The following is a 22,734-nucleotide window of genomic DNA, read 5'->3' on the forward strand; positions in this document are numbered from 1 at the left end:
CAGCAACCTTGCTAAAAGTTTTCGTTAGTTCTAATTGTTTTTATTTTTTTGGATTTTCTGTCATTTCCTTTGTGGTTGCTCTGTTTTTTTCTTTCCATTTCTTAAATCCGTTATTTCTTCTTGTTTTACTGTTCTGAATAGGAATTCCAGTACACTGTTCAGAGGAAAAAGTGATAGGAGGCATTTTTGACCTTTTCTAACTTCATTCAAAGGGAATGCCTCCAACACTTCACCAATAAGCGTTTTGTTTACTGTAGATTTAGGGCAGATAACCTTATCAGCTTAACAAAATTCATTATTTTTTCTAGTTTCCTACTATTTCTTTGTTTTTGTTTTAAATATCATGAATAGATGCTAGGTTGTATTATTAAGTGTAAAAGGTAAGTCCCTTGCAACCATATAGTTATATTTCCTCCCACCACTATCCTTTACTCTAATTTTGTCTTATACTTCATCTGTATGTTAATAAATTGTACAATATAAAGTTAGAAATTTTTTTTTCATCAACCATCTCTTTTAATAAATCAAGAGGAAAAATCTAGGCTTTTATATTTACTGATATTTACCATTGCTGATAGTCTTCATTTCTCTTACAGATCTGAGTTTCCATCTGGTTTCATTTTCCTTCTGCATTTCTTATAGACCTGCATACAGGTCTATGAGAGAGGAGCTGTTTTGGCTTTTTCTTATCTGAAAATGTCTTTGTTTCATGTAATGAAAATTCATCCATTTTTTTCTCTGTATAGGATACTGTCTTTTTTTTTTCTTCCTCTGGTTGGTTTAAGATTTTCTCTGAATCTTTAGTTTTCAGCAGTTTTAATACAATGTACTCTCATGATTTTCTTTGTGTTTTGCTTAGGGTTAACTGAACTCAGATTTGCAATTTTCTCTTTTCCATCAGCTGTGGACATTTTCACTTCTTACTTTTATGGATACGTTTCTGCATATCTTTCTCTGCGTAAGTTTCTCAGATGGAAACTTCATGGTAGGGCTTCCCTGGTGGCACAGTGATAAAGAATCCGCCTGCCAGTGCAGGAGATGCAGGTTTCATTCCTGGGTCAGGAAGATCCCCTGGAGAAGTAAATGGCAACCCACTCCAGTATTCTTGCCTGAAAAATCCCATGGACAGAGGAGCCTGGCAGGCTACAGTCCATGAGGTCGCAGAGTCAGATACGGCTTAGCAACTAAACAACAGCAGCAGCAAACTTCATGGTAGATGATAGTTCCTGTTGGATGAGAGTTCCTTGCCAGTGTTTGATGTTGTCAGTGTTCTGAGTTTTAGCCATTGTAGTACATCTATAGAGGTATTTTGTTGTTTAAATTGTATTTTACTGGTATATGGAGCATCTCTTCATATGTTTATTTGCCATCCGTATATCTTTGGTAAGGTTGCTTTCACTTTTAACTGCTCTGTAAACTGCTCTGAATCCTTACATAGCTTTTGTTGAAAAAAATCCAATCTGATAACTTTTAATGAATACAGTTATGCTTTTTATCTTTATTTAAATTACCTATGTATGGGGATTTATTTCTGCCATTTTGTGCTTTCTATATTTGTGGGTTTTTAAAATCATTTTAAATTTCCTTCTTGTTTTATTCTAAATTGACTGGTCTTATTATTTCTTCTTTTTTTCAGTTTGGTTTTTAATTATGCTCTTTTTACTTAATTAGTTGTTATCTTTTAATTTTAAAAATATTAATCATAAAGGCCTTAAATTAATAAAATATCTCTGCCCTAAACCTAAACACAGCACCCTTAAAATGCTTTCATTTCAGGTACCTTTATTTCTTCTTACATGCTGTTGCTTTCTGGTATTTTTGTTCATTTAACCAAATAATTATTAACTTCTGCCATGTGCCAAGTACTATTCCAGGTGCTGTAGTAATAGCATTAAAATAAAGTCTCTGCCCTCGTGAGGCTTACAAGATAATTAATACATATTACATTGTAAATTACATTGGTGCTAGAATGGAAAGAAAAGCATTAGAACAAAATAAAGAGTGACTTAGGAGTGGAGATGTTATTTTGTACATGGGTTTCTGTTGTCCTCAGACATTTCATGAGATTTTTAGAGCTTAAATATGAAAAACTTGATTCCCATGCTGGAGGAACTTGCATTCTACCCAGAAAGTCACAGAAGTTAGAGAGGTGGGAGCCATCAGCATATGGTGGGTAACACTTTACCTCTGGTGGATTCCCCAGGGACCTGTGTAGTGTCAGCCTGCAGACACATCCCGGGCAGAGGGGGATAAGCCAGAGAAGACTGCAAAGCTTGTTGAGAAAAGTGGGAGAGCAAGGAATGACCTTGGAACCCAGACAAGAAGTTCGGTTCTATTTACAGTTTGTCTGTTCCCCAGATATTAATAATTTAAGAGACTGAGACATCAGGTAGGATGAATATAAGAAAGCGACTTGTCTTGGTAGTTAGAACATTAGAGTGATTTGATTTAAAAAAAAGTTTCATTGAAGTGAAGCCAGACCACATTGGGTTGAGAATTTGAGAAGTTAGACACAGAAGATGAAGACTTCTTGCACAGAAGGTAGTAAAGGGAACTATAATACAGTGAGAGAGTGATAATTTGAAGGGACGAGGGCAGCATTGTGGAACTCACAGCTTAGATGGATGTTCTGGCAAAAATGTGAAACAAAACTCCCCTTGGAGACTTTGGGGGCTCTATAGCCAGGAGATAAAGTGGGCCTCTGGGCTGGAGGAGGTTTCCTCCTGGATCTGTTACTTGCCAGAAACTCCTCCCCAGAATCTCTAATTTTTCCATTGCTGATGGTGGCAGTGTATTTCCTTGTATCTGAGTTCGTGGTTAGGAGGAAAGATGTAAATTTTCGGAAACCACGGTGTTCTGTTGTAATGAGTTGACATTTGAATTCAAGAGATAAAATTAAAAACACGGGGAAACATTCCCTGACCATTGCTCTTCAAACGCCTTAGTGTGAGAGGACATTACCGTAATGTGCTAACAAGACTCTTTCTTATATTCATTCTACTTGATGTCTCAAGTAGAATGGGATTTCCCTTTTCTGAACACAAAACTGCATCTCCCCATTTTTCTGTTCATTGTCCCCAGAAGTCCCTTGATTTTTCTGCCTCCCTATTTTAACTCATATTGTTTTGTCCACCTGAAATATCCTTTTGCCTTTTCCTAACTCAGACCAGTTCCCCAGTCGTTCTTCACCATTTTCTCTGCTTGGTGCGCAGTAGCTCCTTGTAACTTGGCACCTGCTGCAGAAATAGAAAAGCATGTTGTAAATTGTAAAGTGTCATACAGACTTACTAATAGTATCTGTCCTTCTGGACTGCAAGCTCATGGAAGGCAGAAGCTGAGCCCTTTTCATGTTTATGTGCATCAAACTACTCCATGTTGTGTCTTGTGCATCCTTGTTGTTTATTAAAGTCTGAGTGAATTAGGGATATGTGATTCTCTGATAGGCTTAAGGGTTGTTAAGAATGGGCATGCAGTGAACATTGGGGTGCACGTGTCTCTTTCAGATCTGGTTTCCTTGGTGTGTATGCCCAGAAGTGGGATTGCTGGGTCGTATGGCAGTTCTGTTATCTAGGATGAAACAGATCACCAGCCCAGGTTGGATGCATGAGACAAGTGCTCGGGCCTGGTGCACTGGGAAGACCCAGAGGGATTGGGTGGAGAGGGAGGTGGGAGGAGGGACCGGGATGGGGAATACATGTAAATCCATGGCTAATTCATGTCAATGTATGACAAAAACCACTGCAATGTTGTAAAGTAATTAGCCTCCAACTAATAAAAATAAATGAAAAAAAAAAAAAAAAGAATGGGCATGCAACATACCAGGTTCTATCTTGCAGCTATTACATTTATACTGGAATTTTCCTTCTATGGAATCTCCTTTAAAAGTAGATTCCCTAATTTGGATGCTCCACTGGTTTACATTTCTCTTTTTTCTTCACAGGCTGCATGCCTATCTAAATCAGTAATTATAGGTTGCATAGTGATGTATTGGCATGCTTTTGACTGAGATATTGCAGAATAGCCAGTTAAACAGTCAGCTTTACCCTTTGGTAACAAGCAGTCCAGCCCTATGCAGTTTCAGGATTAGTCTGTCAGTGGCCCTGGGGGACAGTCAGGGGCCCTTTTGCTTTCTGTGTTTTCGCCTTGTCATCCTCAGCATGTTGATGCTGACTCCCCTCGTGCCCGCAGGATGGCTCCAGCACTTCTCGGCATGTTCTGCACACACGATCCGAAGGCAGAATAGTGTCTCCTCCTGCTTCTCTATGAGGGAGCGTAACTTTTCCTGAATGCGTCCCAACAGATTTCCCCTCAGATCCTACTGGTTGAGATGTGGTTATTTACACTGGCAACAGGAGTGGAACAGTCACAGTTGGCTGGGACCAGTCAAGAATAGGCAATCTAGCAGAGAATGATCACTTGAATTCAGTTAGAGGTCTAATGCCATGAAAAACATGGAGTAGGGGTGGGATATGGAACAGTGTCTGCCACAGGGTACTATCTGTGAGTCCTTGGCCTTCCCACTGGGGAAGTTAATATCCTTGTAGATTTCCAAGAAGAGGAAAGATACTTTTTACAATATTTCCACTGAGCTTGGTGTTGGATCTCAGAAATACTGTATTCATTGACTCACTTATTCACATAGTAAACATTAACTCAACATACATTTTGTGCCAGGTGTTGTGCTCAGCACGGGGGAAGTAGCTGAGTAAGACCTGGTCCTCATCCTCAGGTGGTGGCTGGCACTTAGTTCAGTGGAATAGGGTGGCTGAAGTAAAGTGGGGAGGATAGAGTTATTCTGTAATAAACTGATTTTAGGAAATTTATTTTTCAGCAGGAGATGTGGGACATGTGGATGTGGGATGTGAATTCATTTGAAAAGCCACTTTGGGGTAAGTTGATCGCTGGGCGTAAATGACTTCAGGGTTGGACTTCTCTTTACATTGGGATTTGCTCTTAACAGTGGCGCAGGTTCAGATTTACCCTGACTGGACTTGATGCCTCATATATATGCCATAAAGTGAGTGACTTGTACTAAATCCTAGCATAGTAATTTGAGAAATATAACCATCAAGCATAACCACCTGTGGTACTAATTAATTAGCACATTCAGTTCTCATTCATGAAAGCAATGTGAAGACTAAATGAAGATCAGGTTTAGAAATAGAAAGATAACTTATTATATAGGGTTTAACCTGCTTGTGTTCAACCAGTAATCCTGACGTGTGGACTGGAAAGCACTCATGGCGCCAGTGTTAGGAAGATGTAGGTTTCAGGTTTGTCTCCGAGCTTCTCTTTGCAGGACTCCAGTTGCATCAGTACAAATGTAAAACATTCCTAATTTTTTTGTTTCATCTAAGAAAGAGCCTTTAGAATTACTATTTAATATTGACTAAGTGTTTACTGTGAGTGTGTTGTGCATTACTGCGTTTAATTCAGGGACTGTGACGTTGGTATGTTTTTCTCATTTAAGGAATAAGGAGGCCCAGGTTTATGCAAATAAAGTACGATTGCTAGGAGCACATTATTGATATTAATACGTTCTGGAATTGAAATGTGAATTTCAGCCTTTGGCCTAATACGCCGTCACTTCTGTTTTAAAATGCTGATTGTGTTGGCTTTTCCCAAGACCATCCCCAGGTTTAGTCATTGCCTAGGAGGATTCATAGCATTCAGCATATGATCTCTGAATAATAGCTAAGATTTATTACAGCAAAAGGATACAAAGCAGCGTTAGCAAAGGGAAGAAGTGAAATCTGGAGGGAAGCAGTTACTGTCTTCCTAGAGTCCGCTTCCCGTGGAATAAGCTTAATTCCTCCAGGTAAGCTTAATTCCTTCAGCAGTGAATTTTGACAACACGTGTGAAGTGTTGTCAACCAGGAAAACTCATTAGACTCAGTGCCAGTGTTTTTATCAGACCTGGTAATGGAGGCACCTTCTGCCTAGCATGTACCAAAATTTCAGGCTCCCAGAAGGAAAAGAGATGTTTTGCATAAATCATATTGTTGTACAGGCAGTTTCAGTACAGTGAGGCCCGCTTATCATTTAAGGTAAGATTTATATCAGCGTAGGAAACTGTCTATCACTCAAGTTCCCAGACACTAGCCAAGGGCTAACATTGCAACCAGACCTTTCTAAAGACAGTAATCTCAGGCCTATGTCTTAGCTTTTATGCTGTATGCTGATTTATTCATTCAGGGATATCGTCCTTATGATCATGCAGCTTCTGAAAAGGAATGCGAGAAGTAGGTATTATGGTGTTGGTTTTGGGGGCCCTGTGACTGCCGGTTAGTTTGATTTGCTGAAAAGACTGCCACAACTCAACATAGTGTTGTACTCACAGCTGCATTTTTATTACAGCCAAAGATACAGTGCAAGAACAGCAGAAAAAAGATATAAACAGGTGAATGTTGGAGAGATCAGGTCTGGACTTCTGAGTCTTCCCTCCGTAAGGATCACAGGAACACGAGTTCCCCTCCAGCTATGAATGATAGAGACATGTACAAGACGTCTCTGGTCAGGGAAGCGCAGGAGTGTTATAGCCTAGAGTTCCTGTTGGTAGCCAACTGGTCACGTAGGCGTATTCCTGACATGTGGCCAGCTTTGGCAACTGAGACTTGGGCCCCAGACCAGATACCAGGTGCACGTCATAAATCTTGATGATTTCTTTAAACAATGCTGACAGCCTGGTACATCCTGACTCACCACCTCTAATATCCTTAACAAATAACCGTGAACATTCCAGGAGTTTCTTTCTCAGCATTTGGCCAGGGGTCATTGCCAAGGCCCTAGGCATCCCCCTGGGCTTAGCACGGACAGGGTAGAACACACCTGCTGTGTTAACTCTTTCCTCACAGACTTCCACATGAAATAATGTTGCGTTTGCTGAATGCAAAATTTAATGTTGATATATTCTGTAGAATATGATACTCCACACTTGAAAAAAAATAAATGATAGTAGAAATAGTTGGCAAATTTCACTTACCTGAAGGGAAGCTTCTAGATTCTTTTCTTTTAGGGATTTGTATATAATGGTGACTTTTGGATTTCTCATTTTGTCCACAAACCCTGGTGGCTTAGACAGTAAAGAATCTGCCTGCAACGCAGGAGACCTAGGTTTGAACCCTGGGTTGGGAACATCCCCTGGAGAAGGGAATGGCAACTTACTCTCATATTCTTGCCTGGAGAATTCCTGGACTGAGGAGCCTGGTGGACTACAGGCCATGGGGTTGCAAAGAGTCAGACATGACTGAGTGACTAACACTTTCACTTTTCATTTGTACTGTATACAGGTATATGTTATGTTAAAATATCACAAGATTAACAAAATTAATTTTATTAAATTAATTAAAATATTACAAAATTACACATTGACCTATCTAGGAAAGTCAGCCTTATGAGACGCTTTTAAACACAGTGGGATTTCTTTTCTTTTTTGGGGGGGCGGATTTCTTTTTTTTTACTCAGTTTGCAGCTTTACAGAAATAGTTTTGCAGAAAGAAAATAACTCATAGCTTAAAAATTACCTGGTTCCAGGATTTAAAGCCAGTCTTCACTAGTTTATTTATTGCTGTTTGAAAACTGCTTTATGTTGTGCAAAAGAGGAAGACAGAGTAGTTGGGGAAGATTCCATGCTTGAACCTGAGAAGTTCTGAGTTAACAGAATCGCACAGCTTCCCTCAATGCAGGGCTTCATAGAACCTTTGGTGCAGTAATATACAGAATGAATCTCTCAGAGCAAATTGAGGAAGTAACATTTCCCTAACTTGTTTGATCATGGAATTTCTTTAGTGAGAACTCTGAGGTATGAGTCCTACAAATGGTGTTCTTCAGAACAAAATAGCAGGACGTCGGGAAGCCCTTAAAGGATTTTAGCTAAAGGAGAGAGAGAAACAAAACATCTGTAGAAAAAATTTAAAGAAAACCTTGTTGCAGCAAAGTTTAGTATCTTAAACAGTATGATAAAACCTGTTTAGAAACTTCCCTATCTGCATGTCTTTTTCCTGCCAGGTTTCCTGAGCTGGTGTTTCTCTTTTGTAATGTGAATGGCGTGTCTCTTGCCCTGGTATTTAATAGTGTGATAACAGTTTCCATGGTGTGGATCGTTGCCTTCATGCTCCTAGCATCTACAGTGTCTGACCCGGTATCAAGATCAGAGTTGGCCAAGACTCAGTAAATATCCAGGCAGCATGAAATGATTGGGACTCTAAAATACTGCTTTTTTTTTTTTTTTAAAGGAATAACAATGTAGTAGAGATACTATGCATTTATTTTAATAATGTCATTTTGAAGAACATTTTTAGAACTTTTCTTTTGACTTCTTGAATTTAATCCCTCTTCTCATCACCAACTTTTTTTATGACTTCTGTGAATTTTTAATTGGTTTATTTTCTCAGAACAGTAAAATTGTTCCGCCATAGACATATAAGCATTTTTAACTACTGGATTTCTTTTGCAGTAGATGGAATGTCATTTTAAGTAATTAAATGGTCAGCATAGCTAAGGAAGGCCAGTGGGTCAGAAGTAGCTAAGGCACTCCTCAACTAGTAAAAGGTGAGAATATTTGCTTTACTGGGTACCAAGAATTGTTGTAAAGCTATAATTAAGATGCTGTGTGGTGTAGGAATAAGCAGACCAATGGAACAGAATGTAGAACCTCAGAAACATGACTTATCACAAAGTTGACATTGCACACTTTTAGGGCAAGATTAAACTTTGCATAAACAGTACAGAGACAATTGGTTATCCATATGGAAGAAAATACTATTGAATCTGTACTTACACTGGAAAGGTAAAACTTTAAAACTTGTAGACATTAAAATATTTTTAATGATCTCTAGGTAGAGAAAAACTTCTTAAGACATAGAAAATATGAACTACAAAAGACATGTCTTACTAAGAAGATAAGCTATTAACTGGGAAAAGATACTTGTAGTACATGTAACCGACACGGATTAGGATCCAGACTGTATAAAGATCTTTACAAACTACTAGGAAAAAGGCAAAACAACTTCACCCAAAAGAATAAACTTCAGTGGGTACGTTAGGAAGAGGAAATAGAAATGTCAGAGATGGTGGGGAAACTCAAATTAAATTATACACTTACCAGATTGTCAAAAAATTAAATAGTTTGACATCAATAAGTGTTGCCAAGGACATAACACATCCAGAGCTCTCATTTTGCTTTAGAAATCTGGGAAAGCAAGTTTGCCATATGTTGTCATATTGAAAATATGTGTAGTCTTATGACCTAATATCCCTAGGTATGTACTCTAGATCAGTGTTGTGACAACTCATGAATTAAGAGAGATTTTTAACATCTTTAATTGGTTAAGAAATAATTTCATAATTTATAATTTAAAAATTAAAGGAGATTCAAATTTAGTGTCCATAAATAAGCTTCATTTTATTGGAATACTGTCACATTTACTTGGTTACATATCATGGCTGCTTTTGTGGTACAACCCCAGATTCAGGTGGTTGCCACAGAGATCTTATGTCCCGCAAAGCCTAAAATGTTTACTGTCTGGCCCTTTGCAGAAGTTTGCTGACCCCTGGCGCATGTGTACCAGGAAACATGCTTAAGCCTAGAAATAACCCCATGCCTATTAAGCATGAAAGGGATAAACTATGATTAGCCCCCTAGTGTATGATTACATTACTATAAGCCAGTTGAGTATTATACAGTGGTGAAAAGGAAGTGACTACAACTACATGCAGCATGAATGGGCTTGAGGAATGTAGTGTTAGAAGAAAAGCAAGCCTCAGATTTTTCCGTTTATAAGCAATTCAGTGTCCTTTCAAGTAGCATAGTGTGCCTCATGATGTATAATTGTTCTGACTAGTAGAGAGGAACTTCAGAAGTGGACCAGAGCCTGTCTGACTTTAGGTTTCCTCTGTTTCTGCTCCGCTCCCCCCACTTCCACATCCCAGGTGTATGTCAGGAACCCCGTTCAAACTCTCATAAGCGGAAAAGGGGATTATTAGAAGAATTCCTGAGTGGTCACGAAAGCCAAAGAAGAGACAGGGACTCAGTCACTACGGGACCCTCCTCCTCTCATCCTGCATGCCTCTGTTTGAATTCACCCTCTTGGACTGCAGGTCGGCTTTCTCTCCATGATGGGCAGTGTAGCTGACTGTAACACTAGGTTAGCACGGGCTTCCAGCTCTGTGACTTGGGAGGTGAAGGGCTGAGGGCCTGTGGTTGGCCTGGCAGGTCATTCGGCTGTCCTGTGCCCATGGGACTAGGTCTGTTACCAGAAGTCCTTGGGGTAGGGTGGGCAGAGCAAGAGTCGGAATCATGAGCCAGGAAGCCACCTCAGCCTGTGTCTATTTTCTATCTCTTCTTTAAAGAGTCTTTAAAGTCTTCTTTTAAGACTTCCCTGATGGCTCAGATGGTAAAGCATCTGCCTGCAATGTGGGAGACCTGGGTTCAATCCCTGGGTCGGGAAGATCTCCTGGAGAAGGAAATGGCAACCCACTCCAGTATTCTTGCCTGGAAAATCCCATGGACAGAGGAGCCTGGTGGGCTACAGTCCATGAGGTTGCAAAGAGTCGGACACGACTGAGCAGCTTCACCTTCACCTTCAATGTGTAAAACAATATGTGACATTCTGACACAGCTTTGTGGATATCAGGCCTTTTTTGAAGTGATCATTAAGGCATTTGTTGTCTAAGATAGTATACTTGGTGGTTATGGTAGAGAGGTTAGAATGTCTGTTGAGCGTATTAGTTTAATTTTTAAAAAAATCTCAGCAGCATTACCACAGAGATCTCTCATGCTACCCCTTTATGGTCATGAACATTTCAGTCTTTTCCTCCTGTAGGGACATTTAAGACATTAAAATATTTGAGTCAAAATAGATGTTACACTTGCTTCAAAACATGATATACCTGGACTTCCCTGGCGGCGTAGTGGATAAGAATCTGCCTGTCAGTGCAGGGGACACTGGGTTGATCCCTTGTCCAGGAAGATCCCACAAGCCTTGGAGCAGCTCAGCCCATGCACTGCAACTAGTGAGCCTACGCCCCTCAGCAAGAGAGGTCCCCGCAGGGAGAAGCCCGGGCGCCGCAGAGTAGCCCCCGCTCACCCTAGCTGGAGAAAGCCTGCGAAAAGCGAGGAAGGCCTAGTGCAGGCAAAAATAAATAGTATGAAAAAATTTATTTGGTTCTGTAAAACTATAACCATGTACCCAGAACTCATTCCAAAATTTCTGAGAATATGTAGGTATAATACAATTACTTAAAAAAGACATGACATGCCGCTGATTTATTCTGAATGACTGGGAGGGTACTTAACCCATTGGTAATAGTGTTTAAGGTACTTGAAGAAATATACAACAGTTATCCTCCTAAAATTTAAATTGTTTCTTTGAAGGGTCCTCACCTCTTCTATATTTACCTGTTTTTAAGGTTATTGAGGTTCAATTTATTATATACAGTAAAATTCACCCTTTTAAATATAGTCGTACCCGTCTGGACAAATGGACACAGTTGTGTGACCACCACCACAAGCTGGGAGTAGAGGGTTTCCCATTATCACAAGTTTCTTCACTGTCCTTTGAGGGTAGTCCCCTACTCTTCCAAGCCCCTGGCAACAGCCGATCTGATTTCTGTCTCATAAATGGCATCATATAGTATACCAAATGCAGCCTTTTGTTACTGACCGCTTTGACTTAGCATAAGGGTTATGAGATTCATCAGTGCTGTTGTGTGTACATGGAGAGTTCTTTTTGATTGCTGGACTTCTGGGTTGAAGTCTTCACTGTTTAGAGTACCACAATTTGTTTACCCATTCACCAGGTGGTGGACGTGTGGATTGTTTCCAGATTTTGATGGTTATGATTAAGTTGATAGAAAGGTTGTGTATAAGTCTTTGTGTGGACGTATATTATCCTTTCTCTTAAGTAAGATTCTTATGGGAGAAAAATGCTTGTTTTCTGGAGACTGTACCATTTTGCATTCCACTGGCAGTGTGTTAGTGGTCCAGTTACAGCAGTTCTTGCGAGCATTTGGTAGTTTTCTTTTTTCCTTTAGCTGTTTATATTGGTGCATAGTGGTGTTTCATTGTGTTTTTAATTTGCAGTTCCCTCGTAGGTGGCATTAGCGGTAAAGAATCCATCTGCCAGTGCAGGAGACAGAGGAGACATGGGTTTGATCCTTGGGTCAGGAAGATCTCCTGGAGAAGGAAGTGGTAACCCGCTCCAGTATTTTTGCCTGGAGAATCCCATGGACAGAGGAGCCTGGCAGGCCACAGTCCCTGGATTGCAAAGTCAGATCTGACTGAGTGCACACACACAATAGCTAACAATGTTGAAAATCTTTTCTTGTACTCGTTTACCACCTAAATTGCTGTTCCAGTGAAGTGACAGTTCAAACCTCTCACCCATTGTTTCGGATTAGGGTTTTTAAACACTGTATTTGGAGAGTTTTTTATGTGGTCTGAGTACAAGTAATTTATCAGATGAATCATTTGTAAATATTTTCTCCCCATATGTGACTTGTTTTTTATTTAACTGTCTTTTGAAGAGCAGATTTTATTAAGTCCAACTTCCAGTCTTTTTTTTTTTTTTTTTTTAATGATTTGTGCATTTTATTGTTAGTATCTGAGGAATCTCTGGCCCAAGGTTTCAGAGGTTTTTGCCTCCTCTTTATTCTCCTTTCTCCCTGCACCTCCTGCTTTCTCTGTACCGCTCTCCTTACAAATACACACACACCCACTGCGTTTCATCTTCAATTTTAGAATCTAATTGTGCTGCCTTGGAAAAATTAAACAGGGATGGATACAGAGTTATAAAGACTTACATTTAAGTGTTCTGGGCTGTAAGCTTTGAAAGAAATAACAATCAGCAGGCTTTAGAGAACACAGAACCACATTTGCGTCCCAGATATCGCACCAGCAGCTAGACCACTTGCTTTGCCAGTGACCAAGAGAGGTAGCCTTGCACGTGAAGTGGCTTGAAATACATTGTATATCGGCTTCTCTGGAGAGATCTGTTGTTCCTTGACATTTCGCGTTGTAATCCTTTTGGCCTTGCCCTCACCCCAGTCGCTAGAGTTAGTAGTGATTGCTCACCACATGTGAGGGACTTGAGGCAAGAGTCCAACAGTGGCACCCCTGTTCTCAGGGTACAAGTGGGGAGTGTTGGTTTGGTGGAAGGAGACCGATAGGCAAGAAATCATAGTCCCCAGAGAGGTGAGCAGAAATCATACTTCACAGTTACAAGTGTCACTTAGTATTTTGAGGGTGCTTTTCAGGTTGCTGGCTAGCCCCTTCGTGAGGTAGGAAAGAACTGTTATCTTTTTCATAGATAAACTCTCTGGTCTGTCCCGGGTTCATGCTGCATAAATTGCCCTTGTAAGAAGCTCCTGGGCCCCCCTGGTAGCATCCCAGCCCTTCAGAGCGTCTGCGCATTGGCTTTCAGTGGGGGGCACCTGTGCCAGGTGTTTCCTCCATCCACCCCAGGTGCAGCTGGTTCTTCCGTCTCCCGGGCAGCACTGACACGCACCTTTGAGCCTTGCTGCCCACGGCTCCGTGCGATGACTCCTCACCTGAGGTCCCTGGGACTGCTCCAGTGTGCCCCCAGACAAGAGCCAACGTGCCAGGAGTGTTTCCAGTCTAGCCATCCCAGATTTGGTGGCCATTTCTCCAGTCATTTTCTCAAGATGTTGTAATAGATTGGGGTGGGGGTGGGGCACATAGAAACGAAACTTCGGGGAAGTCTATGCAGTTACTGTCAGAGCCAAGTCCAGGCCTCAGATCTCTCGATGCCCTTTTCTTCTATGCTTTCCATGAGTCTGTTTCTGAATGACTGGTGACTAGCATTTTAGAATGGGATTCAGTGGTACAGAGGGAGGAGAATCACTCCAGTTAAACTGCTGTAGTACAGCTACCAGGAGAGCTCACATAAATCCTTGGACCTTGGGAACTGAATGGGAGTGTTTGAAATGGACTGGGAATTACTGATTTCTTAAACCCCTGTGGCAGTTAATGGCTTAGCTTTTACTTGAGCGTTTAATATAGCAGTTGAATAGAAGGCAGTTAAGCCCCACGTGTTTAATGGATATGAGATAGTCACTGTTTTAATTTGTATTTTCCTAATTGTAGTGAATCGAGCCCATTTTCACTTGTTTATTGGCTCTTCCTGTTTCCTTTCTGCAAAGTCCTTGTTTGTGTCATTTACCCATTTTTCTATTTTATTGTGTATATTGATTTGTAGGAGTTATTTGCATGTTTTTGATACTGTCAATTTTTATATATTTTACAAGTATTTTTTGAAGTCTGATTTAGAACTTATTCCTCATAGTAATATTTCATATGCATACTAAGTTAATCTTTCAATTGTGCTTTAGGTTCTGAATTTTTTAGTTAATCTTTTTTCTTTTTCTGTCTGTAGGTTATGAAAGTGATTTCTGATGAAACTGGATTGGAGTAATTTTCATGATCTTTGTATATTTATACATATATATTTTAAAATTTTGCATTTGACTTAAAGTGCCATGAGAAAATTTGCATACTGCAAGGTGGTCCTGGCCACCTCCTTGATTTGGGTACTCTTGGATATGTTCCTGCTGCTTTACTTCAGTGAATGCAACAAATGTGATGAAAAACAAGAGAGAGGACTTCCTGCTGGGGATGGTGAGTGACATTTTATAATAATGGGCCTGTTTGGATACATAGGTTACTTGTTTGTACTATCTAATTTGGGAACCATAGAATTTTAACATTTCTTTAGATTAATAGTAATCCCTGGCTTTCTATGTATGATGATCATGTTTCTATCAGTTCTCTGGTGGTTTCTTCTAACAGTATTAAAGTGTCATGTATAGAATTGCTAAATTCATGTGTTCAGTGTTAAAAGTAGTTAATTTTCTGGAAGTCGTATTACCAAATAATGTAGGGAATCGCATAGCTGGGACTACCAAAACTGCACAGATTAGTCTAATGTCATAATGCTGAGTAGAGCGTTAAAATTGCATTATCAGGCATTAGAGAGAATTCTCTGGCCCTCCTATCTCAGTCTTAAGGGAAGAAGTTATTTTAGGTAGATGTGGTCTGGTGAGTTCATTTTGTTAATGCTGTCGATAGCTCCAGTTAACACTTTTAGGGAGAGCTTATGAAAAGATCAGACTATAAAATCAGTGCTGCATTGAGAACACTGCAGTCTCAGGCGTGGAAAAGGAAGCAGACACCTGAAAAATTCCGTTTTAGACTCTGTGTTTAAACCAAAAAACAAATGCCTCCTTTTATTATTTTTAAACAAAATGAAAATGGTTTTGCATTGTGAGTCAGTAATTTAGCTATTCTGGGCCATGCACTGTGTCTGGTTAGTTATAGAATATCTGGCTAAACAATAATTCTATTTTTAGGAATTATGTAAATGTTTTATTTGAATATACAGCCATATTTAAGTATCTTACACTTTTATAATGAAGGTACCTGGTTCTTTAAAATTTATAATCTAAAACTAACTTGCCTATGTACTATAATTTTTATAGATGGGATTATGTAACCAGTTCTGTTTATTTTATGGGAAATTTGCCTAAAATTAGTCTCAGTTGCTAACCCTGAACTTTAGTAATACCTAGGCTAACACCTAACTTTTTAATTTTTATCTTCCCCATAATTTTTAATAAGATATACTTTTATACAAGGTCAGCCTGTCTGTTGACTTTCCTGGTTTCCTTTAAGACCCTGCTGCTTAGTAAGTTTGTTGTGTGACAAGACCCTGCCTCTTTAACTGGTGTTAGAGCTGTAACTCTGTTGACATTTAAATCAGAGGGTGGGTATTGTTATTCACCATTAAAAAACTAGGATATTTCCAAATGGAATGGATTAACTTTCCTCTCACTCCACCCTAACCGATTGCCGTTTATAGTGGGAACTCATGGTGTTCTATCTTAAATGCAAAGGCACAATCATAAGACAGACCGGGACCTCTGTAGTGGGTGAAGACACACTTGGTCTTCACCAATGATTTGTAATGTTTTGAATGTTTTGTAAACTGCTATGTGCTGGGCAGTGAGCTACATGCCAGTGATATACATTTCAACAGTACAAAATAGTTGCTCCCTTTGGGGAACTCCCAATCCAATAGGAGAGGAAGAATAATAGACAAATAGTGATATGGTAGCTTCCCTGACAGCTCATTTGGTAACGAATCCACCTGCAGTGCAGAAGACCCCAGTTCGATTCCTGGGTTGGGAAGAGCCACTGGAGAAGGGGTAGGCTGCCCACTCCAATATTCTTGGTCTTCCCTAGAGGCTCAGCTGGTAAAGAATCCCACCTGCAGTGCAGAAGACCCCAGTTCAATCCGCGGGTTGGGAAGATCCCCTGGAGGAGGGAAAGGCTACCCACTCCAGTATTCTGGCCTGGAGAATTCCATGGACTGTATAGTCCATGGGATTGCAAAGAGTCGGACATGACTGAGCAACTTTCAGTGATATGGTAGATAGCACATTAGAGGTGTGTGGGAGGAAGGAACACCGTGAGGCCTCTGAGAAGGTGCTGCAGGGAAGTAACACTCAGGCTAAAGATCAGGGTGCATGGGTGTTTATTAGGTTTGATGGGTGAAGGGAATACATCCCAAGCAAAGGAGAAAAGCATGCATAAGATAAGCACATGAGAGAACAGAGTTGATGGATAGGAAAGCGTGAGGAGAGAGCACAGATGAAGCTGGGAGGTCAGCAGAGACCACATCGCAGACGGCATTTTATAACATGCCGAGGGTTTTGCACTTCATCCTGCAGGCGAGGCATGCCATCGAAGGATTTTAAAGAAGGGAACAAGTAACCTGATGGGATCCTGACTTTCAGAACAGAGTGGCCACTTGGCTGATGTACTGGGAGAGAATGAGACATCTGAGACTGGTTGTGAGACTGCTGGGAAAGTTTGGAGTTCTTGGGGCCCACAATAAAATATATCGAAAGTTTATAGATAGTGGGCTTTACACAGCAGGGAGAGTCACTGAATGTAGGTAATAGGGCAAGTGAAACGTCTCCCATGACTCTCAGGTCTTTGGGTAAATTAATACGAGGAGGGTCCTCAGAGGCAGAGCGGCTCCAGTGGGAAGGCAGAAGGAAGTTGTGTTTGGAGCATTTCATGTGGAGGTGCTGGGGGCCGGCCGAGTTCTGCAGCAGCCAGTGGCTGGGGTGGAGCGTGGGGGCGGCGTGGTGGGCTCCGGAGAGTGCGGGAGAGACAGGCAGAGTTGGAGAGGGTCAGGGAGGGCCAGCAAGGGCAGAGAAGGCTTCTGGAAGTCAGAGGCAGCGGAAAAGGCAGAGGGAGTGGGGTCAAGGAAATCCAGGAGTGACAATGTTCGTTCAGCGATTTCACCTGAGATGAAAAAGTGGTTGTGATACGTTTCCTAATGGGATTTCTCGTTACCCTAGAAAGTGCCATTTCAGTACCGGTGGACTTGATATTTACTGGTGTGTAGCTTATCCTTTTAGGAAGCTTTAACACACAGACTACAACAGTTAAAAGAAAGGAATGGAGCAAAAGTTGGTTTTCTGTGTACAGACGTGCTTTTTATGTATTCTGAAGAGGTTGAAAATATAAAGGAATGAAGTAATACTTGAAAGAACAAATTCTCAGCAGAGGAGACAGTGGGGTATCAAAACCATGAGGAAGATTTATCCTTGAAGAGGATTCTAAGTTTAGTACGCTTCTGAAAACCACTAGTGGCATGAGCATCAGAGAAAAGGAGTAGCTTTTATGCAAAATACAGAAGTACAGAGTAAAAGAGATATGGTCTGAGAGTGCAGTGTGGAGCCATGGGAGACAGCATCACCCCCTGACAAAAGGAGAATGAAGGTGGGTGAGGGCTGTCAGCTTAGTGGGCCTTGTGAGAGTCGGGTTTCAATCTGGTGGATGGGACCTCTGTGTTGAGGAAACTTGATATTTACTATGTGGAAATAGCAGTATGGTGTGGATGACTGAGAAAGAGGTCAGCAGCGGCAGGATGAGAGAAGGCTGAGCAGTACGATGCCAGGAGGTGAGTTAATAGCTGAAGGGAGAGAGTTAATGAGAGGCCAGTGATTCCAGACGGGGCCCTCGAGCATCCAATGGGTCAGTTATCCATCCATGAAATGATCAATATCTATTTAATGGTACTAGTAACTATTACATGGTTACTAGCACCCTGCTTGATTACAATTCATTCGTTTGTTAATTGAGGTTGCCCTTCATGGTACTGGTATTTATACACCAGTCTCTGATGAATGGGTGAATTTCTTTTTTCAGATTAGTATTTTGAATTTCCCTGAATAGAATTTGGTCATAGTTTATTTTAAGCTATTTTAGAAAACTCCTCACTGTTTTCCATAGTGGCTGTACTAATTTGCATTCCCACCAACAGTGTAAGAGGGTTCCCTTTTCTCCACACCCTCTCCAGCATTTATTGCTTGTAGACTTTTGGATAGCAGCCATCCTGACTGGCGTATAATGGTACCTCATTGTGGTTTTGATTTGCATTTCTCTGATAATGAGTGATGTTGAGCATCTTTTCATGTGTTTGTTAGCCATCTGTATGTCTTCCTTGGAGAAATGTCTGTTGAGTTCGAGCATCCATTTTTCAAACTGTGTTTCAAGGGATTGAAGGGAAAGAGTGGGGAAATGACTAAGGGAAGGGGGACAATGGCTGCCAAGCAAGAACAGTTTGAAAAATCTGCTCTGACGGGACGTTTCAGTGCAGTGGGCACTAGGAGGTCCCAAGTAGTGTAGGAACCCTAAGGTTACTGCTCTCAATATACGGCTGCTGAGAAATTGTGGTGCCTGTGAAGAGATCTTTCACTAAAGTAGTTGGGAGAGGGTTGACAGGCAATGGCATCAAGGATGTAGACCCTTCTTAGTGGGATTAGCAGGTATAGTCAGTGACCTGGAAGAATATAAGTCTCTTCTGTTAGAACACATAAGGTCTCCAGGATCTTCATTCTCTGAGGTGTTTGAAAAACCAAATTAAACAACGAGCAGATATGACACTCTAGAGCAGTTGTCTCAGTATTGTAAGGACCTCCTTTCTGAACTGCTTTGAACAGCTTTACAGCTCCAATTTGGTGAAATTTACCAAATTCTGTTCTTTATACTGTTGTGTGCTATTAAGCAGAATGGATTCATTATCCCCATGATAATGCGCATCAGATCATCCTAGGGTCTTACATGTACTCGCTACTCACCTACATCAGGTACCAGCAGGCCTGTCTGGTGATTACACAGGGTTGACTTTATTCTGTTTTGTTTTATATTCTTGAGCAGTTCTCTCTCATGGTTTTATATTTACTTGTATTTTATACACCAGACTCTCTGAGAATAGGGAAATTCTTTTTTTTTGCTAGAGAATTAGATAAAATTGCCCTTGGAAAAATAAAATTAGTACAAGTTATGTCTTAGGAGTATTTTTGCAACTCCTCTGCCTTGTTGGAATTAACTCATTCAGTTTATGGATTTGGATGTTGCATAGAACATTCAGTATTTTTACAGGTACACTTACAAGTAGAAGTTAATCCTTTGTGCCTGCTCGGTACATGATTTTCAGATTACTAAAATATTGATTATTCAAAGTTTTTACATGCTTATGCTAGAATTACTTCAGTTGTCAAACATTAGGAAGACTTTGAGAACGTATTTTATAGACGAAACTTTAGATAATTAAAAACTTAAAAATATTGTTAGTAAAGGCTTTCAGAAACTATTAACAGACTTTTAGTGTATTTAGAGTTTTATTTGTACACATTACAAATGAATATAAAATTGGAATAAGGGTTAAAACAGGTATTGAGGTAGCAGAGAGTTATCAGTGAATTTTGTTACATGCAATAATATTTTGATGTTAAAAAATTAGGTAATTTGCTTTGTTTATGTAATACTTATTATTTTATATAACACTAAGAAAGCAGAAACATTTCAATTATCATTGTAAGCCAAGTCCCAATTTCAGAGATACTAAAATATGGGAAAAATATTTTGGAGTAAGTGAAATATAGTGCATAGAAACAGGAAAAATTATAATCGCTTAAGAAAATTGCTTGGGAGAAATGCTTTTAGCTTTTTATCTTCCCAAATGGAAATCATCTAACTTTGAAAAAGTGAAAGTGTTAGTCAGTCAGTCATGTCAGACTTTTTGTGACTCCATGAACTGTAGCCCACCAGACTCCTCTGTCCTTGGAATTCTCCAGGTAAGAATACTGGAGTAGGCAGCCATTCCCTTCTCCAGGGGATCTTCCTGACCCAGGGGTCGAATCTGGGTCTCCTGCACTGCAGACAGATTCTTTATGACTGAGCCACCAGGGTTTATTCTACTTCCATGAGAAAATACAAATTGTAGAAATTTGTAAGATGTGTTAAAGCTAAGGTATGTCATGCGGTGTGTATATGTAAATCTCATTTGGCAGCAGTCACAGTGAACTTGTAGTTTTTTTGATAATTAAATTTTCTAAGAAATAAAACTTCTCTCTGCCTTGTCATGTAGATGAAGTTTAGCTGAAGTATACAATAAAATGTTAGTATTGTGTTTTCACATAATACTTCAGAACAACACTTAGTTTCCCCCTTGTCAAAGCTGATTTGATTCTTAGAAATGACCTACATATGAAATTTTATGCCAAAGAAAGTATTTTTGCAGTTCAGGAAAATGATAATATCCAAACCCATTTCCATTGCTTTCAAACAAGTTTCACTGATCTCTTTTTTAATTTACATGAAAGACTGGTGAGTAGAAAACAAGGAAAGTTAATACTTACTATCTTTTTTGTTAGTTGCTTTTCGCAAGTGTGCTAGTCTGTGGGGTCGCACAGAGTCAGACATGACTGAAGTGACTTAGCAGCAGCAGCCGCAGTAATAAAAGTATTCACTAACTAGTTGCATTTTATCCTGGCATCTTTGCCAAAGAAAATTAGTTTACTAGTCCCCCTTTAATCCTTTGGGATACTATAATTTCTAAATTCAGGTATTGTGGTGGGTTCTGTAAGCAGTAGTCACAAGACTTTTGATTTATGGTCATTTTAAATATGGCTCTGAAAACTCACATGTATCAGTAGGTTAAAGTATGTAATGTGGGTATTACACTAGATATTCAGGTTGTTAATAAGTACCAGCTGATAAAATTTGTAAAGTATTGTAGCCAGGAAGATTTTGTATGTTGTACAGTTTTGCCCAATTTTTTAAGACTTCCAGGCTGGAGTTCACTATGATGGGGCAGGATTTTAGTTTTCTGGTTATACAGTCTCTTAGGCTATAAGCAATCAAGTTTTTACTTACTAGTCTTACTAGTTCTTACTGTAATTTCTTAAGTGCTCCTTCATACTCCCCCAATCCTCATGGAAAATTTGAAACATAAACAAAATTAGAGAAAACAGAAAATTGATCTCCCATATACCCATCTTCTGGAGAAGGGGAAGGCTACCCACTCCAGTATTCTGGCCTAGAGACTTCCATGGACTGTTATCACCCATGGGGTTGCAAAGAGTCGGGACACGACTGGGCAACTTCCACATACCCATCATGTCTTCAGCAGCTGTCAATGCAAAGCTAGTCTTGTGGCATAGATACATGGTACCTCTTTCTTTTTGTCCTCCCCACCCTGCTTTGTTGGTTGTTGTTGAAGAAGAAGAAACTGTTTTCTTTTCTCCAGTTTTCCACAGTCAGGATTTGCATTCTGTTAATGTTTTTTTTTTTTTTTTTTAAATCATGTCCTCCGTTCCCAGTAGTATTTCCTGTGAATTGATAAGTGGGTCCAGGGACTTGATTACATTCAGAATCTATTCCACCTCACCTTTCCCCAGGCGAAAATATGTTATAGATGGTCTTCTGTATAACTTAATACTCAATTAAAAATTTAAAAACTGAGCAGTGTGAGAATGTTTCCATTTTAACTTTTCTTTAAAGCATCATCTTATACTAAACTAGGGCGCAGGTAACAGAAGGATATTTATAACCAGGGCCACTAGATGTCTCCCACCTACTCTCTATTTGTGCCATGCACAAAAGGTAAGTGTGACTTGAGTGTCCCAATCCCCAAGTCTGTTCATTGCTCTATATTTTCAGAGACAGGTAAGTAGAAACTGACTGTGAGAGTTTAATAATTTATGGGTTTTTAAATTTTAAAAGTTTATATGAGCATTATGTTTCTGTACTTAGTTTTTATTATACTTGTCATTGAAAATTTTTGTCACTGAGAATTTTTTAAAAATTCTTATATTTAAAGAGCTTACTTGGCAAACATTAGATAGGATTTGTTTTTTAAAATTGTATTACAGAGAGTTTCCTATGATTTTTCAAGTTATTTCCTAATATTTTAACTTCCTTCCTGAAATCAGTTTCTAAGCTTCTGAGAATGGGGAAAATTCTTATACACCATTTTTTCCTTGATAGTTCTTTAAAACAGATTTTATGTTCTGTTTATGTTTTATGTTGAAGGCATAGTGAGTAATATTCTGCAGCTCCAGTATGGATAGGTTGCTTTGTACCTGCTCTGGACAGTCGTCCTGTAGGCCAGCTTTGCTGACAAGAGCTGTTCTCAGTCGGGCAAAGCCTGTCTGAAGAGAACTCCTGGATCGTCTACTACCGTGATGTCTTCAGACATTTCCATCCTGAGACTTTGGGGGGATACCTTAAAAACACACTGCAGGAGAATAAAACTTTCAGCTTAAAAAACAAGTAATGTATAAACAGATAGTTTCATCCCATTCTTACCTTCACCTCATTCTCTATCCGTCCCTTTTAGGTGGGAAGTTTAACACAGT

General features: G+C 39.8%; 1 protein-coding gene across 7 annotated transcripts in view; it reads left to right on the forward strand.

Annotated features, from left to right (window-relative positions):
• GALNT1 (polypeptide N-acetylgalactosaminyltransferase 1) overlaps nt 1-22,734 on the forward strand; it is a 116,822-nt gene that overhangs the window by 37,454 nt on the left and 56,634 nt on the right. For 6 of the 7 annotated variants that reach the window (XM_070452857.1, XM_070452856.1, XM_070452854.1 and 3 more), the window contains 2 exons: nt 4,832-4,889; nt 14,394-14,635. In XM_070452857.1, coding sequence (XP_070308958.1) covers nt 14,497-14,635 — 139 coding nt within the window. In that variant the 5' untranslated portion in view covers nt 4,832-4,889; nt 14,394-14,496. The remainder of the gene's footprint in view (nt 1-4,831; nt 4,890-14,393; nt 14,636-22,734) is intronic. The other variant, XM_070452860.1, reaches the window with a different exon arrangement.

This window comes from Odocoileus virginianus, chromosome 22 (assembly GCF_023699985.2).
Source record: "Odocoileus virginianus isolate 20LAN1187 ecotype Illinois chromosome 22, Ovbor_1.2, whole genome shotgun sequence".
Taxonomy (NCBI): Eukaryota; Metazoa; Chordata; class Mammalia; order Artiodactyla; family Cervidae; genus Odocoileus; species Odocoileus virginianus.